Source organism: Dendrobates tinctorius, unplaced genomic scaffold (assembly GCF_039654945.1).
Source record: "Dendrobates tinctorius isolate UK_male_01 unplaced genomic scaffold, ASM3965494v1 ptg000069l, whole genome shotgun sequence".
NCBI classification, from domain to species: domain Eukaryota; kingdom Metazoa; phylum Chordata; class Amphibia; order Anura; family Dendrobatidae; genus Dendrobates; species Dendrobates tinctorius.
The window spans coordinates 21,366,136-21,391,519 of record NW_027361737.1 but is presented as its reverse complement, the minus strand read 5'-3'; the positions used below and the strand labels follow the sequence as shown (position 1 = coordinate 21,391,519).

At 44.0% G+C, this 25,384-nt stretch overlaps 1 protein-coding gene across 1 annotated transcript in view; it reads left to right on the top strand.

Annotated features, from left to right (window-relative positions):
* The window catches only part of MYO7B (myosin VIIB), a 271,725-nt gene that overhangs the window by 75,906 nt on the left and 170,435 nt on the right, over positions 1–25,384 (top strand). The window contains exons 6-12 of the mRNA XM_073581166.1: positions 809–930; positions 11,450–11,592; positions 12,211–12,324; positions 14,039–14,192; positions 14,401–14,477; positions 15,554–15,673; positions 22,572–22,714. Coding sequence (XP_073437267.1) covers positions 809–930; positions 11,450–11,592; positions 12,211–12,324; positions 14,039–14,192; positions 14,401–14,477; positions 15,554–15,673; positions 22,572–22,714 — 873 coding nt within the window. The remainder of the gene's footprint in view (positions 1–808; positions 931–11,449; positions 11,593–12,210; positions 12,325–14,038; positions 14,193–14,400; positions 14,478–15,553; positions 15,674–22,571; positions 22,715–25,384) is intronic.

The following is a 25,384-nucleotide window of genomic DNA, read 5'->3' as shown; positions in this document are numbered from 1 at the left end:
TCCCATCCAGCGACCACAGATTACCGACACGTCGTTGAACCGGGTTCTGTGAATTAATTTGCACCAACTCTATGCAATATGTGCATCATATATAATTCTGATACTTACTGTACATATACTGTATATATATACTTTTACTAGTAAATATCAAACAGATAATATTTTATGCTCTTTTACAGTAACCATTAACAGATATGGACATCTTTGTGGACCTTTTTTTTCTATATTAAAAATGTTGTATTTTTAATTAAAAATTATTTTTGGAATAGAGTTTCATTAAAAATTGAAAACCTTTTGCCTTCTATATCCCATGTCTCACATTAGATCAGGGTTCCCCATCTCCAGTCCTCAAGGCCCACCAACAGATCATGTTTTCAGGATTTCCTTAGTATTGCCCAGGTGATAATTGCATCACCTGTACAATACAAGGGAAATCCTGAAAACATGATCTGTTGGTGGGCCTTGAGGACTGCAGTTGGGGAACCCTGCATTAGATAGCTGGCTGCAAAGTGAGTTAACACTGAATAAGTCATTGATTGGGTTGGGATTGGGTTTATCAACCTTATCACTCTTGCTTTGGCATTTCTGCTAGACTAATTATGATTGCATAAAAATCCATATGGTGTCAATACACAGAGATTTTTAGTTGCAGCTGGTTCTTCTCTCCCCATTGAGAATACATGCATGCTTTGCTGAAATGAGCATACATGTGTGTATGTGGTGAAGGTCGGTAGAGAGAGTGGTTGGCCGACAGATATCTAAAGCGTACGCATGGTTTCTTTTAATCATTCCAATAATTTAATTCCAGTGGAGAGTCTGGAGCTGGGAAGACAGAGAGTACTAAACTAATGCTGCAGTTCCTTGCATCTTCAAGTGGCCAACATTCCTGGATAGAGCAGCAAATTCTGGAGGCCAACCCTATCATGGAAGGTAAGCTGAGTATACAGTAGGTGTCCCTCACATTGAGGATGCAATCATTTTATTTTTCTTTCAAGTTTGTTTAAAACATTATTGTAATTTGTTGTTTTAGTAATAGTCATGATCATCTTCATGGACAAAATGATCAAAAGAACATCTAAACAAGTCATGGCTAAAAAAAATTATTTACTCTTGGATAATCCCTTTAATTAATTGCAACGTGTTTGCAAAAACAATCAACTATGCTCTAAAGATGAGTAGAATTTTTTATTCTATAGTTTACTACTTGTTGCTTAGGTTACTGGCCACCTCTGCTGGTTCCTAGGCAATAAGTGCAGCACTTGCAACCTCCTTGCTATAGTGCTTGCAAGTGCTGAACAGAAGCTAAATTGCTGCATCCTGCAAAGCTTGCAACACGGGAATGTGTAAAATTTTGGTCAGCAGTCTAAAATCTCTCCTGTCTAGAACCCATTCTTTGGGCCATCAAGGACAGGTTCTCTGTAAGGCCTCCGTCAATTGTCCTTTCCTTTTTTTACATACAAGAATAAAAAAGAACTTTTTCATTTCTGTGCTAGCTCCAATTTTTATCCATTTCATACCACATTTCAGTGTTTTCACATGTAAAAAATAGAAAAACAATTCCAACGTCTGCTACAGATTAGACAGTAAAAAACAGACAGTACTTGGATGGCGCCTGAGTACAGTCCATTTTTTTTCTTTACCAACAATTAACACAAAAAGGACATTTTGATTCACAAGTTGGATCAAAAATGGACATGACTCAGTTTTTATTATTGCGGCCAAGCAGTCGGGAAAAAGAAAAAGATTATGGTGGGTAGCTTTCTTTCAGTGAAGAATACATTTATAACATAAATGTGAAAAACAGACGTGAAGTGCGTAAGGCTGGTTTCACACTAGCATTTTTTTGCGCTGCATTTTTACGCATACATGTGCATGCATCCTTTTCCCCTATCTTTAACATGGGTGCGCATGGTCTAGCGTTTGCACGCGTTCGTACGCGTTTTACGTGCGCATGCGTCTTTTTGTAGTGTGCGCCCAAGCGCCGGACGCTACCTGTTGCATTTTTGGTCCGTCCGACGTGTCTCAAAAAAACGCATGCGCACAGAATGCGCAAAAAAAACACATTACAATCTATGGGAACGCAGATGTGCACATGGACATGCGCACGTCTGCGTTTAAAAACGCATGCGTTTTAAGAGTAAAAATGGCTAAAAAATGGTTAAAACACATGCGCAAAAAAGCAGCAAACGCATACAAAACACATTTTTTGTATGCGTTTGCACTGCGCAAAAACGCAGCGCAAAAAAACGCTAGTGTGAAACTAGCCTAAGAGAGTCTTCCACTCTGGTACACCAAGCCAATACAGGCAATCACTAATCTGACAGATAGGGATGTAGTGTTATATAGGTAATGTATGGCCAAACAAATCATCCAATAAAATGACAGCAGATGATCATTGGGGGTCAGAGAAGTTGGACCCATGGTGATCAGCCAGTGATTAGGAATGCAATGTTTCTGGTATAAATTAATAAATAATGTAAGTTTTACACAAAATTATTGTAATATATAATGCATTGCATTGCCCTTATATTATAAAGGTGCCTTAAATCTCTATAGTAAAAAGTATAAATAAAATGGGTTTTTTTTCACTACATTATTGACTTCGGCTTTGGGTAATTTTTATATACATTTTATTGTATATTCAACCATGAATTTCACAAATTTAGTGGCAATGAGTAAAATCTGCAGTAAATCCACAAGCACATGGCAACAGATTTATGTCCAATGTATGAATCAGGTAAAGTCTTAGGCCACATTCACACTTGGCACCTTTATTACAAAATATTAGCTCTACCCAATTAATTAGAGATTGTTTCTATGACTTTTTTTTATACTTTTTCAAACTGTAGTGAGATTGAATAATTAAATTTGCGGTTTTTTTTCTGCCACATACCGGTACATTTTTCAGTTAAATTTAGCTTTTTATTTATTTTTTGGTTTAAATATTTTTATTGGGTTTTAACAACATTGATAGGAAAACAGAACATTCCAATTACGTTCAATAATAACAATAAAAATGTTGACGGTTGTTAATAATAAGTTATTGTTAAACAATAGAATGTAAGTATAACCAGCTTGATAAGGTATTAACCCCTTTACCACCTTAGACGTAAGGTTGCTTCCCCTTGTTTAACATGCTCGCAACGGAAGTGTGCCACTAATCCCGTCCATCGGCACCCGTGTCACATGCCCTTGGGTCGCTGATGAGTTGGCATGATAACCCGGGGTCTGCAGGAGACCCTTGTGATTGTCATTGCTGGATAGCTATGAGCGCCGCCCAGTGGTTGGCTCTCATAGCAAGTGAGCATTTCTGCTACACAGAGCAGGACTGAAGCCCTGCTATGTGTAGCACAGGTAATCAGATGATAGCATGGAGACAATTGAAGTAAGTGTAAAGTAAACAAAAAATGTTTTAAAAAATATATATATAAAAAATATATAAAAGTTCAAACCACCCCCCATTCTCCCCATTCAAAATAAAACAATTACAAAAAATACTCATATTTGGTATCGCCGAGTTCAGGATCTCCCCATCTATCGATATGTAAAAAGAATTAATCTGATCCGTAAACGGCGTAAGGAGGAAAAAAACCGAAACCATAGAATTACATTTTTGGGTCGCCGCAACAATGCAATAATTTATCAATAAAAACGTCAGCTCGGCATGCAAAAAATGAGCCCTCACGCAACCCAAGATCACGAAAAATGGAGACGCTATGGGTCTTGGAAAATGTCAACTTATTTTCTCCTTCTTCTCATTGGGGGACACAGATACTGTGGGTGTATGCTACCGCCATCTGGAGGCTGACACTAGGCAAATAACACAAAGGTTAGCTCCTCCTCTGCCGTATACACCCTCGCCCTGATTGCGGGCGGAAACCAGTTTTTTGCTTAGTGTCTATGGAGGCACACTTCTGGTCTTTTTCCTCCAGACTTTTTTTCCATGAAGATTAGACAGGGGCAACGGATCCTATTGAAAGGGTCCGATTTCCCCAAACCATCAACGGGCGAGCATGTGTCGAGTATCGTCTCCACGTATCCTTTCCCGCACCGTGGGACAAATCTGGGCAGTTTCCCCAGAATTTTTTATTTTAGTTTGTTTTTTTTCCTTTATTTTTTCTATGAAGATGAGACAGGGGCAACGGATCCTATCGAAAGGGTCCGATTTCCCCAAACCATCAACGGGCGAGCACGTGCGAGTGGCCCTCCACGTATCCTCTCCCGCGATGTGGGACATGATGCCGAACTTAGCCCTGTCCACCCCTAGGTATGGAAACCATGGGCTTGTACAGAGGCACAAGAGTAGTCCGTGCGGCCCCCACTGCTTCACCATCGCTAGACAGAGGTGCTGCAAGGCGGCGGACGGTCCCTCTCCTCGGCCCTGGAAGCTGGATGGAGTCAGGGTACCTGCACAGTCCTGGATCCCCCCCACCACCCCACGCCTCCCCGGTGGATTTTCATACCTGTTGGCGTTCCGGATGAAGATACAGATGCGAATGGAGCAGCGGTGTGCTGGCAGGCCTAGAATCACAGAGAGTAGGACTGGCAAATCCCTCCCCCATCCCGTTCCTCCTGTAGGTGATGCTGGTGAGGATTACAGACAGGCGGAGGTGCAGTGGGCCGTGCGCCGCCGCAGCGCCACCGTTGTGGCCCCACAGGCCGCTGCCGCCCCCGCGTGCGGATGCTAAAAATTTAGCCCGCGGCTTCGGCCGGAGCTAGGCCGGGGCGGAGGTCCCGCCCCCGTCCATGCAGCGTCACTTCCGGCGGCCCGCCCCCGGGAGCCTGGGCGGGCGCCGGATAAATTGAGGCCCCGGCTTCAAATCAGGGTAGGCCGTGACCGGTAAAGTGGTCGGCTTGCCCCACAGAGAAGCGCAAGAGCGCAGGAGCGGTGGCACGTGAGGGGGATACAGGAGCGGGTAAGTGCAGCCACATCTGCGGGAGCACACTAGAGACTCAAGGGGTGCCCCCTCTCTATATATTAAAAAAAAAAAAAGAAAGAAAAACAGTGAGACAAATCGCCTGGCAGATGCAATATGGCCGGGAAAGGGAAGTCGCACACTTTCCTCTAAGCTGCATGCATCTCCTGTAGGGCTGCGTTCCCGCGAGCGCAGAGCAACAAGTTGTGCGAGGCCTGCGACTCCGAACGTGCCCAGGAGCCACCCCCCAGCAGCGGAGTCCAGGGAGCAAAATCCCCCGGAATGGGCTCTATCATTATCCCAATCTATGACATCGCTTACAAGGGCGATCGAGTCTCTTCACGCCCCGAACGGAGGCAAGGATAGAGGCTCACTTATCGGGGAGGGGTCCTCCACCTCACAAGAACCTTCGGCCTGCAGGGGCCGCTCTCATGCCAGGCAAGTGCGAAGGAAACGGGCCCACACGTCTATCCGGTGCCTCGGCATCCGGGAGTTCAGCATCTCGCTCTCCCTCTCCAATGGCCGGGAGCGGGCACAGTTTGGATTGTGACTCAGACGGACCGCTGGGCCTAGATACTCCGGGGTGTCGAGAGGCAGTGGACAGCCTCATTGAAGCTGTCAATCAAACCCTGGGGGTGGAGGATGAGGTTGCTTTGGCGTCGAGCCATAAAGTGGCCTTTAAGCAGGCCAGGCGACCTCACAGAGTGTTTGGTACTCACCCAGAATTTGAGGACATAGTGCAGCGTCACAGAGAACGCCCAGATAGGCGCTTTTCGGGCCAAAAGACAATAGAGGCAAGATATCCAGTTGCCCCTGATCTCTGTAAAAAATGGACAGAATCACCAGTGGTGGATCCACCAGTGTCGCGCCTGGCCTCGCATTCTCTATTGTCAGTACCGAGTGGCTCATCCATTAAGGACCCCACTGATAGGCTCATAGAGAGCTTGGCTCGATCAGTTTTTGAGGCATCAGGATCAGCGCTCGCCCCCTCGTTTGCGGCGACGTGGGTGACCAAGGCCATGATGTCATGGTCAGAATGTTGAATAGGGCCTTGCAGGATAGAGACCTGCCGACGGAGGTGTCAGAGGTCGCAACTCAGATTGCTATGGCTGGAGACTACTTGATCAATGCTTCCTTGGATGCGGCCAATTGTGCGGCATCTGCAGCCGCTAATGCGTTAGCCATTAGGAGAGCCCTTTGGTTAAGATCTTGGCGAGCCGATCCTATCTCTAAGAAGTCTTTGACTTCCTTGCCCTATCAGGGAGGCCGCCTGTTCGGGGAGAAGTTGGATCAGCTCATCTCCGACGCAACAGGGGGAAAAAAGCAGCTTCCTGCCACAGCAGAAAGTTAAACATCCTTTTCGCCAGGCCTCGGCACGGTTTCGGGCCTTTCGCAACACTGGATGGTCGATGGCCGTCAGTTCGGCCGGCCCAAGTCACTCCAACCAAGATAGGGAGCGACAGGTCCCATATAGACCCAATCCATTGGGGAGGATGCGCGTGCGCCAGCCCAGGTCGAGAGGAACCAGGCCTCAGAAATCCTCAGCCAAATGACTCGGAGCACGTTGTAAGCGACATCAGCAGGGTAGGCGGCCGCCTGCTTTTCTTTCGCCATGTCTGGGTCGACATAGCACATGACTCATGGGTGGCGGAACTGGTGTCTTCGGGGTACAAGATAGAGTTTATCAGGTACCCCCCAAGATGGTTTTTTTCTGTCCCGACTTCCCAAGGTGAAGTCCCGGGCAAAGGCGTTGCTGGGGGCCATCGATTCACTCCAGTACAACGGGGTTATAGTCCCCGTACCAGAGCATGAGAGGGCTCAGGGTTTTTATCCCAACCTTTTCGCAGTCCCCAAAAAGGACGGGACGGTCAGGCCGGTTTTGGACCTGAAGCTCCTGAACAGATTCATCAGGGTCAAACATTTCAGGATGGAGTCTCTCCGTTCAGTTATCTCGGCCATGGTGCAGGGAGAGTACTTAGCCTCGGTCGACATCCAGGATGCCTACCTACATGTCCCCATTTTTCCACTGCATCAATGGTTCCTTCGATTCGTCATCAATGGCCAACACTTCCAGTTTGCAGCGCTGCCCTTCGGGCTAGCCACCGCCCCCAGAGTGTTCACGAAGGTAATGGCAGTCGTGATGGCCGTCTTACACTCTCGGGGCATAGTCATCTTGCCCTACTTAGACAACCTCTTGGTGAAGGGCCCCTCATTTCGGGCATGTGAGGAGAATGTCGGCATTACGCTGGATACACTCTCCCGCTTAGGGTGGGTAGTCAACAGGAAATAGTCATCCCTCATCCCAGCCCAGAGGATTTCCTTTCTAGGGATGATTTTCGACACCTCCCGAGGGTCGGTAATTCTCCCTCAAGACAAAGCCCTAGCGCTCCAGCAAGGAGTCCATAAGCTTCAGCAGCCAGTCCTTCACACCATTCGCTTTGGGATGAGGATACTCGGGAAGATGGTGACAGCAATAGAAGCAATTCCATTTGCCCAGGTTCATCTTCGCCCACTACAGCACGCCCTCTTGGCAGCTTGGGACAGGAACCTGTTTTCGCTCGATCAACAGTGCCGGCTGTCCTTTCAGGTCAGGCAGTCACTGGGGTGGTGGACGGTCAGATCCTCCCTTCTTCAGGGGAAACCTTTTCCCCCAGAGCATTGGCTAGTGGTCACGACCGATGCCAGCCTCCAGGGCTGGGGAGCAGTTTTTCGCCACCACACGGCTCAGGGCCAATGGTCACAACAGGAGGCACGCCTCCCGATCAACTTGTTGGAAATACGAGCGGTCCGGTGGGCGCTGCAACACTTTCAGCACTTCCTAGCAGGACGGCCCATTCGGATTCAGTCAGACAATGCCACAGCGGTGGCTTATGTAAATCATCAAGGGGGAACGCGCAGCAGGGCAGCCATGCGTGAGATAGGATACGTGCTTCAGTGGGTCGAGAAGAACCAGTCGGTATTATCGGCAGTCCACATCCCAGGCATAGAAAATTGGGCAGCAGATTTCCTCAGCTGGCAGGAGGTCGTGGCGGGGGAAAGGGCTCTGCACCCCGAGGTCTTCCAGCAGATTTGCCAATGATGGGGAACTCCGGACGTGGATCTGATGGCATCCAGAAGGAATGCCAAGGTGCCCATGTACGTCGCTCGGTCACGGGACCCACGAGCGTTCGAGGTGGATGCGTTGGTTCTACCATGGAACCAGTTTCGTCTTACATACTTGTTTCCCCCGTTGCCACTACTTCCGAGGGTCGTCAGGAAGATCAAAACGGAAGGGGTTCCAGCGATTCTGCTGGCACCAGACTGGCCCAGCGGGCGTGGTATGCAGATCTTGTGCAGCTGCTCACCGACGTCCCATGGCGACTGCCAGAACGCCCAGATCTACTGTCCCAGGGACCGATCTTCCACCCGAACTTAGGGACCCTGTGTTTGACGGCATGGCCGTTGAATCTTGGATTATAACACAGGTGGGGTTCGAGCGTGAAGTGGTCGCTACAATGATTAGCGCAAGGAAATCTACCTCGGCGAGAATCTACCATCACACCTGGAAGATTTTCTTCGATTGGTGCCGAGAGCGGGAGGTTTCGCCCCTGACATTCTCTATTCCCAACATCTTGGCTTTTCTCCAATCAGGCCTAGACGCGGGACTAGCCCCGAGCTCCCTTAGGAGACAGATTTCGGCGTTGTCCGTCCTTTTCCAGCGGAAGATTGCTACTAATATGCAGGTGAAGACTTTCATCCAGGGAGTCGTTCATTTAGTACCTCCCTATAAGGCGCCAATGGGCACCTGGGACCTTAACCTGGTCCTGAGTGTCCTGCAAGAAGCTCCTTTTTAGCCGCTACAGGATATTTCTTTATCATTCCTCTCTTGGAAGGTGGTGTTTTTGGTAGCCACTACCTCCATGAGGCAAGTGTCGGAGTTGGCAGCGCTGTCTTGCCGAGCACCTTTTCTAGCCTTCCACAAGAATAAGGTGGTGCTTAGACCAGCTCCCCCCTTTCTTCCAAAGGTGGTGTCCTCCTTCCACATCAATGAGGATATTGTCTTGCCCTCGTTCTGTCCGGCACCGGTGCATCGCGTGGAAAAAGCTCTTCACACGTTAGACCTGGTGAGAGCACTCAGGAGGTACGTGTCGCGGACAGCACCCTTCCGACAGACGGATACGCTGTTTGTGCTCCCCGAGGGGCGCAGGAAGGGACTTGCGGCCTCCAAAGCAACCATAGCCAGATGGATCCGTTTAATTTTTCAGGAGGCCTATCGCATCAGAGGGGCGCCGGTTCCATCAGGGATCAGGGCGCACTCTACTCGGGCAATGGGCGCCTCTTGGGCGCTTCGGCATCAGGCCTCGGTGGAACAGGCATGCAAAGCAGCGTCCTGGTCCAGCCTGCACACATTTGCCAAACATTACAAGATCCATACTCAGGCCTCGGTGGATGCGAGCCTGGGTAGAAGGATTCTCCAAGCAGCGGTAGCGCACCTTTAAACAAGAGGTGCATGTAGCTTGGATCGGTGAGTCAATCTCCCACCCAGGGACTGCTTTAGGACGTCCCACAGTATCTGTGTCCCCCAATGAGATGAAGGAGAAACATGGATTTTTGTGAGTACTCACCGTAAAATCCTTTTCTCCGAGACGCTCATTGGGGGACATAGCACCCACCCCGCAGCCAAGTTGGCTCTTGTTTATTTAATTAATATGTATTTCTTTTGTGAATGTCAGGGTGGTCTTCTTTGCCAGACATATTGTTTTCTGCATTAAGGCTGATTGTTATTGTTCTCTGTCATGTACTCATTTTCTGCTCCACCAGTTGAGAGTTCCCCTTCCGTTCTCCCTCTGGTGGTGACAGGAGGTAGTGCTGTTGGTTTAAGTGGTAGTGATCTGCCACCTGTTGAGGAAGATAACGATTGGATCTCTGGAGTATCAGACTGGATATAAGACAGCCGACGCCCTATCCGGGTGCTGGTGATTCAGTCTGCTTCTCAGGTCCTGGACTTCAGCTCTCTTCACGTCTTCTCAAGTTAAGTTTGTTTTTTGCTATTGTTCACACTTGCGCTTGTTGGTCAATTCAGTTTTTTTGTGTAATCAGCCTGCCCCTGCTGGGGCTATGCTGAAATTCCACTCCTATTAATCAGTATTTGCCAATCTGCTTTTTGTCCGTTATTAGATTGGCCTCTTTTTGCTCTGTCTCAGAATATTTCAGAGTGCTGATATAGGTTTAGAAGTCTAGTGACTTCAGGGTTAACTTTGCTATCAGAAGTATTGGACAATATTTTTGTAGTTTTTTTTGGCAGATTGCAGACAGTGTCTTTCCTTTTCTGTCCTTTTTAGTTAGCCGGGCCCCATCGTTTGCTCAGCCTATTTTCCTGCCTTTGTTTGTATTTTCATCTTGTTTCACCGTCAGTACATGTGGGGGGCTGTCTTTCCTCTGGGGTCTGCTCTGGGGCAGTTAGTTTTCCTCTTTTCCTGCTTTAGGCTTATGTAGTTCTCCGGTTGTGACGAGGCGTCTAGGACCAATGTAGGAATGCTCCACGACTGCTGCTAGTTGTTGCGGTTAAGATCAGGGATCTGCAATCTGCATAGTTACCAACTTCTCTGGTTTTCTGAGACTTAGCTTTTTGTCTTTTTTTCCTCCTCGGTTTCCCATTCATAACAGTTCTCCTACTGCTTTTACACTAAACTGGTTTCCGCCCGCAATCAGGGCGAGGATGTATGCGGCGGGGGAGGAGCTTACCTTTGTGTTGTTTGCCTAGTGTCAGCCTCCAGATGGCGGTAGCATACACCCACAGTATCTGTGTCCCCCAATGAGCGTCTCGGAGAAAAGGATTTTACGGTGAGTACTCACAAAAATCCATGTTTTTTTGTTAGAAATTTTGGATTTTTTTTTCACCACTTAGATAAAAAATAACCTATACATGTTAGGTGTTTACAAATTCGTAATGACCTGGAGAATCATAAAGGCAAAAACAATTGTGGACTTGGACTTTTTTTTGCAACTTCACAGCACTTTGAATTTTTTTTCCAATTTTCCAGTACACTGTATAACAAAACCAATGGTGCCATTCAAAAGTACAACTCTTCCTGCAAAAATCAATTCCTCACACGGCCATACTGACAGGAAAAATATAAACGTTATGGCTCTGGGAAGAAGGGGAGCAAAAAACAGAAACTCAAAAACGGAAAAACCCAAGATGGTGAAGGAGCTGTAAGCACTTACAGCATCCAAATAATTGTGTGTGCTAGGGGAAAGCGAAAAAATGGCGTGGAAAAGAAGCTGGGAAGGGAAACAAACAAACACAAAAAAACACAACTTATTAAAACCAGCACTTCAGAGGAGAACACATCTTCTTGACATTGTATTTTAAGTATTATTTTCTAACAACCAAATTGCCAGGTCATTCTTCTCACTGAATAATATCCAACACGTCCATGGGCCATGAAAAACTTCCAGGCGATTGTTATCGTGCAATCATGTTTTCCATATTCATAATAGATTTCACTTTTTTATAATTCCTTTGATTAACTTGTGTTAATTGATTTCAGCCTTTGGCAATGCTAAGACGATCCGAAATGACAATTCTAGCCGTTTTGGAAAGTACATAGAAATCCATTTCTCCAAAGAGAATGTCATTGAGGGATCACGTATTGAGCAGTTCCTATTGGAGAAGTCTCGAGTATGCAGGCAGGTGAGTCAGCCTAAAAAACTTTGTTAACAGATATCAAGTGATTTTATATAACTGAACGCTTAAATTCTAAGGCAGATAAACATACTTTTGTGATAAAAACATAGCATGACTATGAATGTACTCAATGATTTAAAACATCTAAAATATACAAATTCAAAGCAAACCTAGAATATTTCTCTGAAATAATGTCATTATGAGCTACATTATTTTCTGTACATGCACTTGCAGAATTGCATTTTATTTTGGTAGCACTGATGAGTTTATAACATACATTTTCGATACCTCTAAGCATTATCTATGTCTCTATACTAGTAATCTGTATTTACAGTTGTTTTTTTTTAAGAATTTCAATTGAGATGTACTCTAAAAATAATTTTGTGTCAATTCTATTATGCCAAAAAGCACAAAATTATTCTCGGAGTTCTATCTTTATTGGCTAATCAAAAAACAGTTTGAAAAAATAATTTTTGCTGGTTAGCCAGTAAAGTTTATCGCCCCTAGAAAACATTTGTCGTCTTTTAAGATAAAGATATTAAGATGGAAATTCTGGAAAAAAATTAAAGTAAAACTTGAAAAAAATATTTAATTGTAATCAAATTCTCTGTTGTTGTGCCACAGGCCACAGGGGAGAGAAATTATCACATATTTTACTGCATGCTTCTTGGAATGGGTTCAGAAGAAAAGAACCAACTAAAACTGGGAAAATCAACAGATTACAAGTACCTCACCATGGTAATATACTTAATATATTTTAGATGTCTTAAAATTCTTTAAATCAGCGTGCTATCTTCTTATTATTGAGCACTAAACCATGCAGTTAAATTGTCTATATGTCAAACTGTGACAGTCTTCAGTAAGGAAGAGGGGCATCAAATTGTCCCCAGAGCTGGGACCTGAACTATCCCTGTCGTGGGGGCACTCTTGAAGGTAAAGAGGCCTGAGTCTCCGACCTTACTATGCTCCTATAAAAACCCTAATCTGTTCCCTTCCACATCCCCTGAGGCATGGGACAGAAATGAAAGGAAAACCAGACACAAAAACAAAACACGGATAGCAGAAAACATCTATCATACAGTAGCATTAACCAATAATAGGGAGGAGGACAGGGACAGTGAGGAATAAACTAAATGGGAAAAGTGATCAGAAGATGAACACACGTACCACAGCAAACTACAGAGCTCTATCACTCCAACCCCAAACTTCAACTACTTAGCTTTAGCACTCAGCACAGGAAGACGAATCTTTCACCGGCAGGGACTAAATGCCCAGAGCCTGTATATATAGAGGGAGTAAAGGGTAAGCAGTTGCAGCTAAGAACAACCAGGCTGTATGGTCTCAGCCAGCATGGAAAGAGTCCTTAACCCTCTCAGTACTGAAAGAAAGGGAAATACATTTAAATTAGGCCATGAATCACAGCATCTCTAAAGAGGACTGCGATTCAGTACCCGATGTGACCGTCTATCTCCAAGTCTTCCAGGGGGATGTGACACCCTCATGACACTATACCTAAGCAAACTTAAGTGGCTAGATGGGTAATATTTTTTAAAGTAACAGAATGATCAGCCATTTTGCCCAAGGCTGATTTAGTTAGTTGAAAAATTTGTTTCCCAGGAGAAGAGAATATATTTTGGTTGCTGATCAACATTAATGACAGAATACTTAAAGAGTAACTAAACTTTTATTTGTTTTTTAATAATTTCGTCTAGCTTGGAAAGTTATTACACTTTGCAATTCACTTTATTATGGGATTTATCTTCATTCCTGTAAAAGAAAATAGTGTTTTCCACACCTTCACTTTATATAAGTTTATTTGCCTGCCTTCAGCTGCATTAATATCTGAACATACTCATTTGGAGTACTGATGCTGGCGGTGAAAGGTCAGCCCAGAAAGTACGGTTCTTAACTCTAGCGAGAAGTGGCTCCAGGAGATTGTTCTTAGAGGAGGAGGCATGTGCTGACCTACCACTTCCATCATCTGTCCTCCTAATGAGTATGATCTGGTATAAATGCAGAAGGCAAAAATATTGGCAAAAACCATTGTCTTGGAAGTCACTTACATGCAATGTTTTTTTTTACAGAAATGAAGACATGTTCCCTAATTTGCAAAGTTTAGTTTTCCACAATGGCCAAAATTATTAAATGCAAAAATTAAAGTTTAATTACTCTTTAGTCTCCTAAACATAGAATAGTAAATTGATATAATTTAGAATAATTCCTAGAGATACTATTTTATTAGCCATATCAATTATATGTTTTTCATACTTGCAATTTTTCAATCAAACTCTATAAGTAATAGTTTTTTTTATACGGCATTTACTTGCTTTGTGTATGGCAAATCAACAAAATTGCTACTAGATTGACAATATGTAAGTTTGAAAGGAATGAACCCACAATATGGCTTCTAAAGACATAGAGTAACATGTTCTGTTATTTTCCTTTTTTTTAGGGTAATTGCACAGAGTGCGAGGGACGTAATGATGCCAGAGAGTACACACTAGTCCGTTCTGCCATGAAGATTCTTCTTTTTTCTGATCAAGATGTAATGAACATTAATAGACTGCTGGCTGCTATGCTGCATCTGGGCAATCTTGACTTCCAAAGTATGCACTTTTTTTTAAACGAAATGTCTGATATCAGATTATTAACAGTTTACAATACTTGTATATTGATATGTCTTGATATTTACAGTATATTCACAGTGTAGTCACTTCATTCATTCTTGAAGCAGTGTATAGCATGTTTCTTTCTTTCTATATCAAATTTATAAATGGTATATATCATAATATATAATATGAATTTTATTTGTAGGTGCAATGTTTGGAAATATTGATGGCTGTGATGTACCGGAGTCCATACATCTGTCCACTGTAGCTAAAATGCTTGAGGTAACTATGGAAGCAAACGTAATATATGCTTTATACACCCTTTTGAACAACTTCATATTCTCATATTTTCTATGTCATGTAGGCCAATGTATGCAAAGTTGGACTTTCCATTAGCCATCAGAGACTTGTGCCTATTGGAAACCCTAGGGAGGGCAACTGAGAGCGTGAAATGGGAGTTGTTTGGTAGTTTCTTGCCTTTACATATATGTTTGTGCTGCAGATCTTTAGAAAACGACTATACAGTGAAAACAATATTTGTATCCAAAGCCTGAAAATCTGGATTCTTTTGTCAAAACAATGTGACGTTTATTTCTACATATTGCATAGTACTGAAAACGACACCTTAAACACAAAGTCCCTAGCCTTGTCCAGGTGCTAACTAACCAAAATAGACCCTGGCTACCCACTGACCGCTGACCTAGTCTCAGTCCGGTCAAGCAAAACAGCTACTGTTCATAGCAACAACTGAGACTTGCAGTTTGGTGCACACGGCCTGTGCAGTATCTTCTCAGGGAGAAACTCTGTTTTGTCTCTCTCTTCAGCTCCAATACAATCAAGTCTGTTCAGGTTCCCCCAGCAGACTGACTAAGGTGATAAGGTGAACACCTAGCCTGGTTATATAGAGAGCCAGCTAGGTGCACCTAATCCAAGCATGTAGAGCTAGGATTTAACCCTTGCCTACCTGGCTTTGCCGCAGTATATACAGTACAGACCAAAAGTTTGAACACACCTTCTCATTAAAAGAGTTTTCTTTATTTTCATGACTATGAAATTGAAGGCATCAAAAGAGAAGCTCATCAAGAGAATGCCAAGAGTGTGCAAAGCAGTAATCAAAGCAAAAGGTGGAGACTTTGAAGAACCTTGAATATAAGACACATTTTCAGTTGTTTCACACTTTTTTGTTAATTATATAATTCCACATGTGTTAATTCGTAGTTTTGATGCCTTCAGAGTGAATCTACAATTTTCATAGTCATGAAAATAAAGAAAACTCTTTGAATGAGAAGGTGTGTCCAAACTTTTGGTCTGTACTGTTTATATTATAAGTAAATGTGTTTGTTTGTTTTTTTAACTAGGTGAACCTAATGGAATTGAAAAGTTGCCTTACCAGACACACCATAATAGTTCGGGGAGACAGTGTTTCTAAACCTCTGAGTTGCTCACAGGCTTCTGATGGCAGAGATGCTTTCACTAAGGTAAGTCAGATGTATAGCAAATACATGGTATGTAGTTTCTGTAGATGGAGATGAATCTAGTGACAGGTTTGTGCTACAGATCTTTAGAAAATGACTATAGTGTTGAATTTTGAGTCTTCTGACACATATTTATAGAGAATCAGAAGGACCTGTTTCCTCACCATTCTTTACCATTTGAAGATTTCTGCTTGGTGTCACTGAATGAAAATAATATTTCCACCCAAAGCCTGAAAGTCTGTTCTGAGAAAGTGCAAATTATAAAGGTGCATTGCTCAATATGGTGTATCAGAGCTCTATTTAGCCTCTTTAAATTAGCATACTAATAAAATAGCATAATGGGCAAAGGTACAAGCATTTTAATGAATGGATGCTATATGAGGGGCAAATATATTGTATATAATATATATGTATTAGTTATATATGTGTATATATACAGCACCTGCACATGTCACCAATTTTCTAAATAAATATATTTCTAAAGGTGCTATTGACATGAAATTCTCACCGGATGTCGGTAACAACCCATCCAATCCAAACAGGCAAAGAAATCAACCCATAGATGTCCATAATTTAAATTATGTGTAATAATGAGAAATGACACAGGGAAAAAGTATTAAACACACTTACTGAAATTTCTTGAATACTTCGCACAAAAGCCTTTATTAGTGATGACAGCTTCAAAACATCTCCTGTTTGGAGAAACTAGTCGCATGCACTGTGCAGATGTGATATTATACCATTCTTCCACACAAACGCTCTTCAAAGCCTGAAGGTCCCGTGGACTCCTTCTATGAACTCTGAGCTTTTTCTAATATGCTTACTTAGAAAATTGTTGATTTATTACTTATTTCACCTGCTGTAAATTACAGTATATATACACATACACATTACACAAATGCATAACTTCTGCCCATATACATATACTATACACAAATAAACCCCTTTGTATTATTCTGGAAGCGTCACTCCTGTTGTAAGAACAGCGAAACAACTCCTTGCCAGTTGATTCTTGGAGACTTGGAGATCTAATGGCAGCAGTTCATCAACCCACAGTTAGGCTATGTGCACATGTATGCAGAAAATTTCTGCATGAAAACAGGACTCCTTCCCAGAAAACGCACGTTTTTTCCGCGCGTCTTCTGCACGTTTTTTGCACAAAAACGCGTGTTTTTTATGCGTTTTTTTTCCACTCGTCCCCAGACACATAGAAAATAGCAAGAAATGCAGAATTTTCCACGAAATTAATGAGCATGCTGCATTTTTTTCCGCAAAAAAAAGCATCAATATGCACAGAAAGTGCAGAATTCATTAAAATGAATGGGAAGCTTCTTGTAAGCGTTTTTTAAGCGTTTTATTTGGTAAAAACGTGAAAAAAACGCAACGTGTGAACACAGCCTAAAAGAGCTGCATGCTGATGATGATTATCAATTTAGCATGCTGACCAGTTGCTAGCACAGATACCTACCAATATATACCGTAGCCCAGAGATCTTACTCTTGTTCAGGCACTTTGTTCCATACTCTCAGGTTGCTGCACACTTTTAAAAGGGAATCTGTCACTAATTTTTTGTTATGTAATGTAAGAGCAGCATGATGAAGGTGCAGAGACGCTGTTTCCACCAATGCATCACTTATTGAGCTCCGTGGTGTGGTTTTGATCAGGGCTGTGGAGTCGGAGTCGTGGAGTCGGAGTCGGAGTCGGAGTTAGTTTTGGTTGGAGTCGGAGTCGGTAGAAATGTACCGACTCCGACTCCAGCTTTAAAAAAAATGTATTAATATTTCATAATTGAACTTTCATATGAATTTTATAAATGTTACTCAAATATATATGTTCTATCAAACTATGAACAACAGTGATAAGCAGTTCTGCTGGAGATAGAGACATTTCTTACTTCTTGTGTGTCACTGTTCTCCACTGCCCTTATCTAATCTTATACTTGGTTAACCTCATGCTGCCCCAACCCCCCTACTTACAATGTATGAAACTGAAAGTGAAAATGTGTTGCAAATTCTTAGTAGTAAAGCTCCTCCTCTAGACTAGATCATACTAGGTGTGCGTCTTCCAAGCATCTCACAGCTGCCTGCTACTCAGAAGAGGAAGACTGTAAGAAGTATTATCCTTTCAACAAACTTTGCATCAGTTAACTGTAAGTACATGAGGAATAATAACAGTATTACTGACCACTATATCAGTTGTACGACCTGGCAATAATTTTGTACAATTGTTTTTAGGAAAAACAATTGTCATTTGGATTGTGAATGCAGAATTAAAAACCTGAGAATGTCAAAGAAGCATCACATTAAATCAGCTGTATTTGAACATTTCACCATCACTCAAGATAGAAAACATTATGTCTGTCAGTGTATGACAAATGATCCAGACGAAAACAAATGCTGTGAAGCCAAGATGAGTGCATATTCAGGCAAAGATAAAAATGCTCCTACCAGAGCTTTTAATCTAAAGAGACATTTACAGCGCTTTCATCCAGAAGTACTGAAAGCAGTGGATGAGAAAGACTGCATCCAAACCAATGAACCAGTGCCCAGCTCTTCCAGCCAAACAAAGGAGCAGAGAACTTTGCAGCCATCAGTTGCAAGATATTTTGTCAGTGACAAAGTTACTGTGACAATGACAGTAGATACATTTAAAAAACAGATCATAGAGCTTGTTGTAAAGGATTGTGTGCCTATTTCATTATTTTCACGACCAGCTTTTATGTGTCTGAATGGGGAAATGGCCCGCAAGCTTGGTGTTTCTCTGGAGAGAGAGAGTATTAGAAAATTAGTAATCGAAGAAGCTTTTAAACAAAAGGAAGAACTTAAAAAAACTCTCAAGGGACGCTTTCTGTTTCTTAAAATGGATGCCTGCACACGTCACAGAGTGAACTATTTTGCCATCAATGTCCGATTTGTTTGTGACAAAAATGAAATAGTTACCAAGACATTGGCAGTAAAAGACACCAAAGCTCATCACACCAGTGAGTTTCTCCAGGTCTTGGTGGAAAAGGTTCTGCAAGACTATGAACTTAAAAAAGAGCAAGTTCTTTCTGTCGTAACTGACAATGCTTCAATTATGATAAGTACTATTAAGCTAATGAATGAGAGTAATGATGGTGACCAGCAGCTAGAAGAACATTCTGGGTCCACAGACACAGAAATGTTTGAAATAGAGGAACACAGTATTGTAACTGAGGAGCAAACTGAAGTTGCTTCAGATGAACAGCAACATGATAGTTTAGATGATCTTGTTGAAACTGTGTCAATATGTTCTTTCATTCATCACATGCGCTGTGTTGTGCATACGCTACAGCTGGCTATAAGAGACAGTCTGCAAGAAGGACATGCTGCTGCACTGATTGGCAAGGTGAGAAAATTGTCTACTGTTGCCAGAACCCCTAAAGTTGACTCAATTTTGAAGAGACGTGCTGGAAAAGGGGCAATTATTGATCAAGCCACATGATGGGGCAGTACTTACTTAATAATTCAGCGCTTGGTTGAACTGAAAACCTTTCTTGTAGACATGGCTAACCCTCAACTCACGCTAAATGAAAGTCAGTGGAATCAGGTGACTGAGCTGGAAAAATTGCTAGAGCACCCATTTACAGTGACTAAAAAATTACAAGCAGAGGACTTAACTCCAGGTATTTTCTTAAAGGAGTGGAAGAACCTGATATTTCGCCTGTCCCAAAGAGGAGGGTTTATTGCAAGTGGCATTGCTACATCAATGAAACGGAGAGAGGAGCTACTATTACAAAATAACATTCTTTTGGCAGCTGTTTATGTAGACCCAATGCATCGGATTCTTCTAGATGATCAACAGCTAAGTAAAGGAAAAGAAGCTCTGTTTGAAATAGCAGTAAGGATGAAAGGGTTGCAGAACAGTCAGGAGGAACAAGAAGAATTTGGTCGTCCTGCCACATCTTCACCCTCATCAACTGATGAAGAATTTAATTTCGAAAAATATTTGGATCACAAGGACCGTGCAAAGTGTTCCCGCATAGAAGAAGAGTCATCCCCATCAAGGAACACAGCCAGTACATTTCAGCAGAATTTTTCATGTGCACTAAAAGAAATTGAGAAATTTGATCGTTCATCAAAAATAACAGTGCAACAAGCGATTCCTCTGTATCCTGACATTGTCAGAGATGTTGTCAGGAACACCGCACTGCACTTGCTCACTGTGCCAGTGCGGGTGTCCTGAGTACAAAGACAGTACTCACAGATACCTGTGGAGCAGGGCAGCAGCGGTGACGATGCGTGCTTCAGAGTATCAGGACCTGAAGCACATGACTGCTGGGGGTGTGGCCTAAGCTCCACAGATCTAGGAGCTGCAGGGAAACTCCTAGAAAGGTAACTACGGGGCAATGTTACCAAGGGGCATAGACAGAGACAGAAACCAGACGAAGCCAGGGTCAAAGCACCAGATAGCAATACAGTACCACGGGGTTTAGACAGAAAGAATAGTCAGGACGTAGCAATAGGTCAGAAAACCAGAACGGGCAATAGACGGTACAATAGGGACAAACTGTAACGGAGTAATGATAGCCAAGCCAGGAGGTCAGAACCGGAGAAGACAGTAGTACCAAAGCGAGAGACGGAGTACAGAGTGAGGGAACAGGCCGGGTCATACACGGGAAGCAAACAAGCAATGCAGAATACAAGCACACCAGGGGTCAGACACACCAGAACAACAGTATAGCTGACAGAGAACCCTGGTAGAGAGTGAGTATAAATACCCCTCCCAGATCCAGAAAGAGGCCACGAACACTTAACCATGTGAGTGCAGGGCAAGAACCCTGTTCAAACCATGACAGATGTTTCCCGAGTGGTTACTGCTTTGCCACCAACACAAGTTAGTGTAGAAAGGTTGTTCTCTGCTCTCAAAATAATTAGATCAGATTTGAGGGCATCCATGAAGGAGGATCTGACAGAGGCAATACTTTTTCTGAGGACAAATTTATAGATTTCTTCTTATTAACTGCATAAAAGTGTTTATTGCATATCTACTTACAGTTTAGAAAAGTTTATAAAAGTTATTTGCTATATTCTAATTGTATTCTAATAAATGTAGTTTTTGCTCTAAGTGGTCTGATTACTTATATGATGATGAGAAACTGAATAAGCACGATGTTTAATATTTTACAACAGTAAATTTGTTGTTATGAATTGGCCGTTTATGAAGGAGTCGGAGTCGGAGCCGGAGTCGGAGTCGGAGCCTGATAAAATCCAGGAGTCGGAGTCCCAACTGTGGCTTACCGACTCCACAGCCCTGGTTTTGATAAAAAACATTATTTTCTCAGCTCCAAATCTACCAGAACTTTCAATGCTGAGCACTATATAACCACCCACGCCACTGATTGGCAGATTTCCGTGTACACAGGACACTGAGAAAAGCTGCTAATCATTCGTGAGCCGGGGTTACCCAAAGCGGGAGAATACATGGCACAAGACCTCTAGCCATCTAGTGGATAATTTCCTGCAGATCTAAGGGGTAATGTTTCTCCTTAAGAAAAGTGACAAGCCAAGCCTGGTATGTCAGAGTGAGAAAACTATAAGCCATGGATGCTCTCTATAAAATTAAATATACAAATTGCCTCTTCAAAGAGGAGGCGGACTTAAACTCTAGCGCTACCTATTGGAAGTAGCAATCCTAAAAGTCAATATCGACCCTTTAACTAATCTTGCCATGTGGTTTCTGATAAAGGTCAAATCAAAATTGAGATTCTGGCTTGGCTTTTATCCTAAATCATATGACAAGGCTCTCTGCCATGTGTTCACCCTGCTCTATGTAACCCCGCCACAACATTGATTAGCAGCTTTTGTCAGTCTCCAGTGTGCACAAAAGCTGCCAATCATCCTAAGGCCTCTTTCACACATCAGTTTTTTGCCATCAGTCACAATCTGTCATTTTTTTTAAAAAAGAAAGGATCCAGCTGGATCCATTTTTTTCTCATAGACTTGTATTAGTGACGGATTGCGACGGATGGCCGCACGTTTCATCCGTCGTTCGATGGATCCGTCAGAAATTCTTTGTCCGTCTGCCGGAAACAACGGACGTAGGAACGTTTTTGTCTACGTTGAAAAGTCGGACAGCGACGGATCCAGCGCCTTCCGTCGTTGGCTATAATGGAAGCCTATGGGCACAGGATCAGTCACTGTCCGTCAAAAGACGGAATCTGGCGACGTACTCCATCTTTTAAAACTGAGCATGCTCTCTCTCCAGAAGCACCATGGACAAACTTTGCCTCAAGCTACAGCTGCTTCAACGGATCCGTCAAAAAAAACTGATCCGTCGCATCAGTTTTTCACAATCTGCACAGGATCTGTTTTTTTCACACTTTGACGGATTGCGACTGATTGGAAAAAACTGATGTGTGAAAGAGGCCTTAGTCATGTGACAAGGCTCGTTAAAGGGTGGATATCGACTTTTGATTGCTACTTCCAATAGATGGCACTAGAGTTTAATCCCTCCTCCTATCTGTAGAGGCAATTTCCCTATTTAATCTCCTGCAGATAAAACACTGAATTTGTTGAAACCGCACCACACAGCCTAGTAGGTGACAAATTGCTGAAATCAGGGTCTCTGCCTCTATGTCATGCTGCTCTCAAACTAAAGAGCAAACACTTGCTGACAGATTCCCTTTAAGTGATCTGTCAGTAGCATTATGCCACCCCCTACTTCCTTCAAAGAGACTGGAAGAACAATAAAAGCGCAATAAATGGACACCAATGCTGATATCAATTTGTCTGGTGTTTATACCTGGAGCTCCAAGTTCCAACATAGTATCGTACAGAGATTGTTATCACTCTCCCAAGTCTGAAAGGACAATGTTAAGAAATTCAATTATGGTAGTCTCAGGACATTTTTAAAAAAAATAATTGTAATGATTCTATTGCAGGGTATTTATGGTCGCATGTTCATGTGGATAGTTAATAAAATTAATGAAGCTATTTTCACTCCAGCATCTAAAGATCTTGGGACTGAGCGAAGGTCTATTGGACTATTAGATATTTTTGGCTTTGAACATTTTAACACAAATAGGTAAGTTGGTTTAATTTAAAAAAAAATAGCAATATTTTTTTACTACTCTGCATTTATAGGTTAGATTAATTACTGGTCATAGATAACATAGATGCAAATTATGCAAATATACCTAAATTGCAAATATACCACTGGCTTGGCAGTCAACTGTACTGTTTCAGATGGTACCAACTCGTCCAACTCGCCCAGGATGTGGGCCACTTCACCCCTTGGAGGCAGAGTCACATCAGTATCTCCCAAATTCACACAGCGCACGAGAACGGTGCCATCCCGCACAGTGGCCAAGGTCCGTGCGACCAATATCCCTGACCATAATTGATCAGCTTGGCTGGGTTCCACTTCGACCTCCACTCCTTCTAGGGGAATACCTGCTCGGACAGACAGGGGAAGCACGGTCTGTCCAGGGGGCAACATTCGATTCAAAGAAGCGGGGGTGATGATCTTGCCTAGTTCTTTTCCACTGCTGCATATTTCCCGAACCTGGGCTGTCCGTATCAGCTGCTGAAAGACGCTCTTCTGTGGGGTCTGGTCGCTCCATTGTTGCAGGAATTGGTCTGGAGACTCATTGAGAAGAATACTCCTGAGGTCTTTAAGCACGTTCATGCCCAGGGTTACGGTATGATCCCTAGCGGCTTCTCCATCTGTCAGCACTACTCCTTTTCTCCTCACATCTTTTCCACAGACTTCTATGTTCAGCCATACCACCCCTGCGACCGGGATGGGTAAATGGTTGGCTGCCGTAAGCTTGATGACTGGGCCCCATTCAGGCCGCAGCGCCTCCGTGAAGTGTCTGTGAAAAATTTTTCGGGCATGGTGGTCACTTGCGAACCGGTGTCTATGAGGCACCGCACAGCTCTTCCATTGATTTTGGCCCAGACCAGGGGGCACGTGGAAACAAGGCTGGTGGGACTCTTTTCACTCCTCCTATGCTCTTCACGCTCCGGGCAGTGTCCCTCATGCTCGGAGCCACCTAGTTTAACGGAGGCCGTGGGATGGTCGGCTCCGCTGGGGACACCACCGGGCAATATGACCGGGCTCTCCACAAGTATAGCATGTGAGGGGATGCAACTTCTCTTCGGGGAACAGCTCCTCTATCTCGCACCAGTGAACCGGGCCTCTCTGCCTGGGTCGTCCTGGAAGCTGCCATTTCTTTGTGGAACTGGCTGATCTCCATTCTCAGGTTTTCTACCCATCGGGGGACTTTGTCTGCGGGGGTGGCTGCCTCCCCGCTCCTCACCTTTCCCACTGGCCCTGTCATGTCTTGTTCCTGCTCGTGCATGCGCACCTCACAACCAACTTCAGAGAAGGTCATGTCTGGCTTTCCCCGCAGGCGCTCTCGCATAACCTGCTTCATCATTCCGTCACGCAGCCCCGTCACCATCTAGTCTCTGAGCACCACGTCTACTGACCCTACACCTACCCCGTCCTTCCATTTAATAGCAGTGTGGAGCTCTTGTAGGGCGTTCACAAACTGAGTCCGGTGGAACAGTCGCATATGGAGTTCCCCTACGTCGGTGGGGTCCCCATGTGTCTCCGCTTGTATACGCAGCACCTTGAACAGAGTGTTTCTTTCCCAGGGGGCCTATGCATGACAGAGTCCCGTGCCTCCCCCTCTAGGACCATCAATGCAATCTCTGCCTCTAATGTTGGTGCCAAGGGGTGCATTCGCAACAGCCCCTGAATTCTCTCCGTCCAGTTCCACAGCATCACATTGTTCCCCGTAAACCTCGGCAGATTATTCAACATGGCTCCCAGGGAAATGCTAGTCTTGGGGCCTTCCCTAACTGCTTGGTCCGCCCCTTCCGCTCCTTCGTGTGACATCGTGCTGACGACGCCAAGTGTAATAAGGTGCAGGAGAAGAGTATGTCACCACGGAACAGACGAATCAACAGTTAAAGGGAGGTTTATTTACAGGGAATAACACTGGCAGAATTAATAGTGTAGATATGATTATAGTATGAAACAAGTTAGGCAAACAGCCAAAAAGCATGAACAGTATTTAACAGCAATAAAGGTAATTTTCCTATGGGGAACTTATCAGTCCACAGGGGTCTTGACTGAAGGGGTCACTCTTCTCCAACGTTGGCGCCCAATCACCAGCAGCGCTTGTAGTCTGAAGTACTCTGTATCCTGTGCCTTTAACAATGTCCAGCCGGAATATATGGGGTTACTGCGGGAGCCAGAGGGGCATGAGACAAACGATATTCCCTATGCTCCAAGTCCTTCTTTCCAACTCCACAGCGGTGCTTTCCCACCGGAATCAGGGGCTCTGCATTAACACAAGGGTCACCGGAACTTTGTACGTGGTATAGTCTCTCTAAGAAGGTCACAGCCCTGTCACTGGGTGCAGTCTCTTTGCAAGGATAAGTCTTAGCGCAGCACACAGTCTCTTTGCAGGGAAGCGTCTTGTCACATCACACAGTCTCTTTGCATGGAAGCATCATGTCACAGCACACAGTCTCTTTGCAGGGAAATGTCTTATCACTGAGGTGAGCGCGCAACCTTCCTGTCACTGCAGTACCCGGCTTCACGTACTCACCGTCCGCAGTCTTTGCACAAGGTCCCTCTGACTCTGGCTGTTGCACCGAAGATCTCTGTCTCTCCCGGTCTGTGTCATCGTCCTCCCCTCTCTGCTGTCTGTGCTGCTCAGAGGAAAGCGCGCTCTGTTTT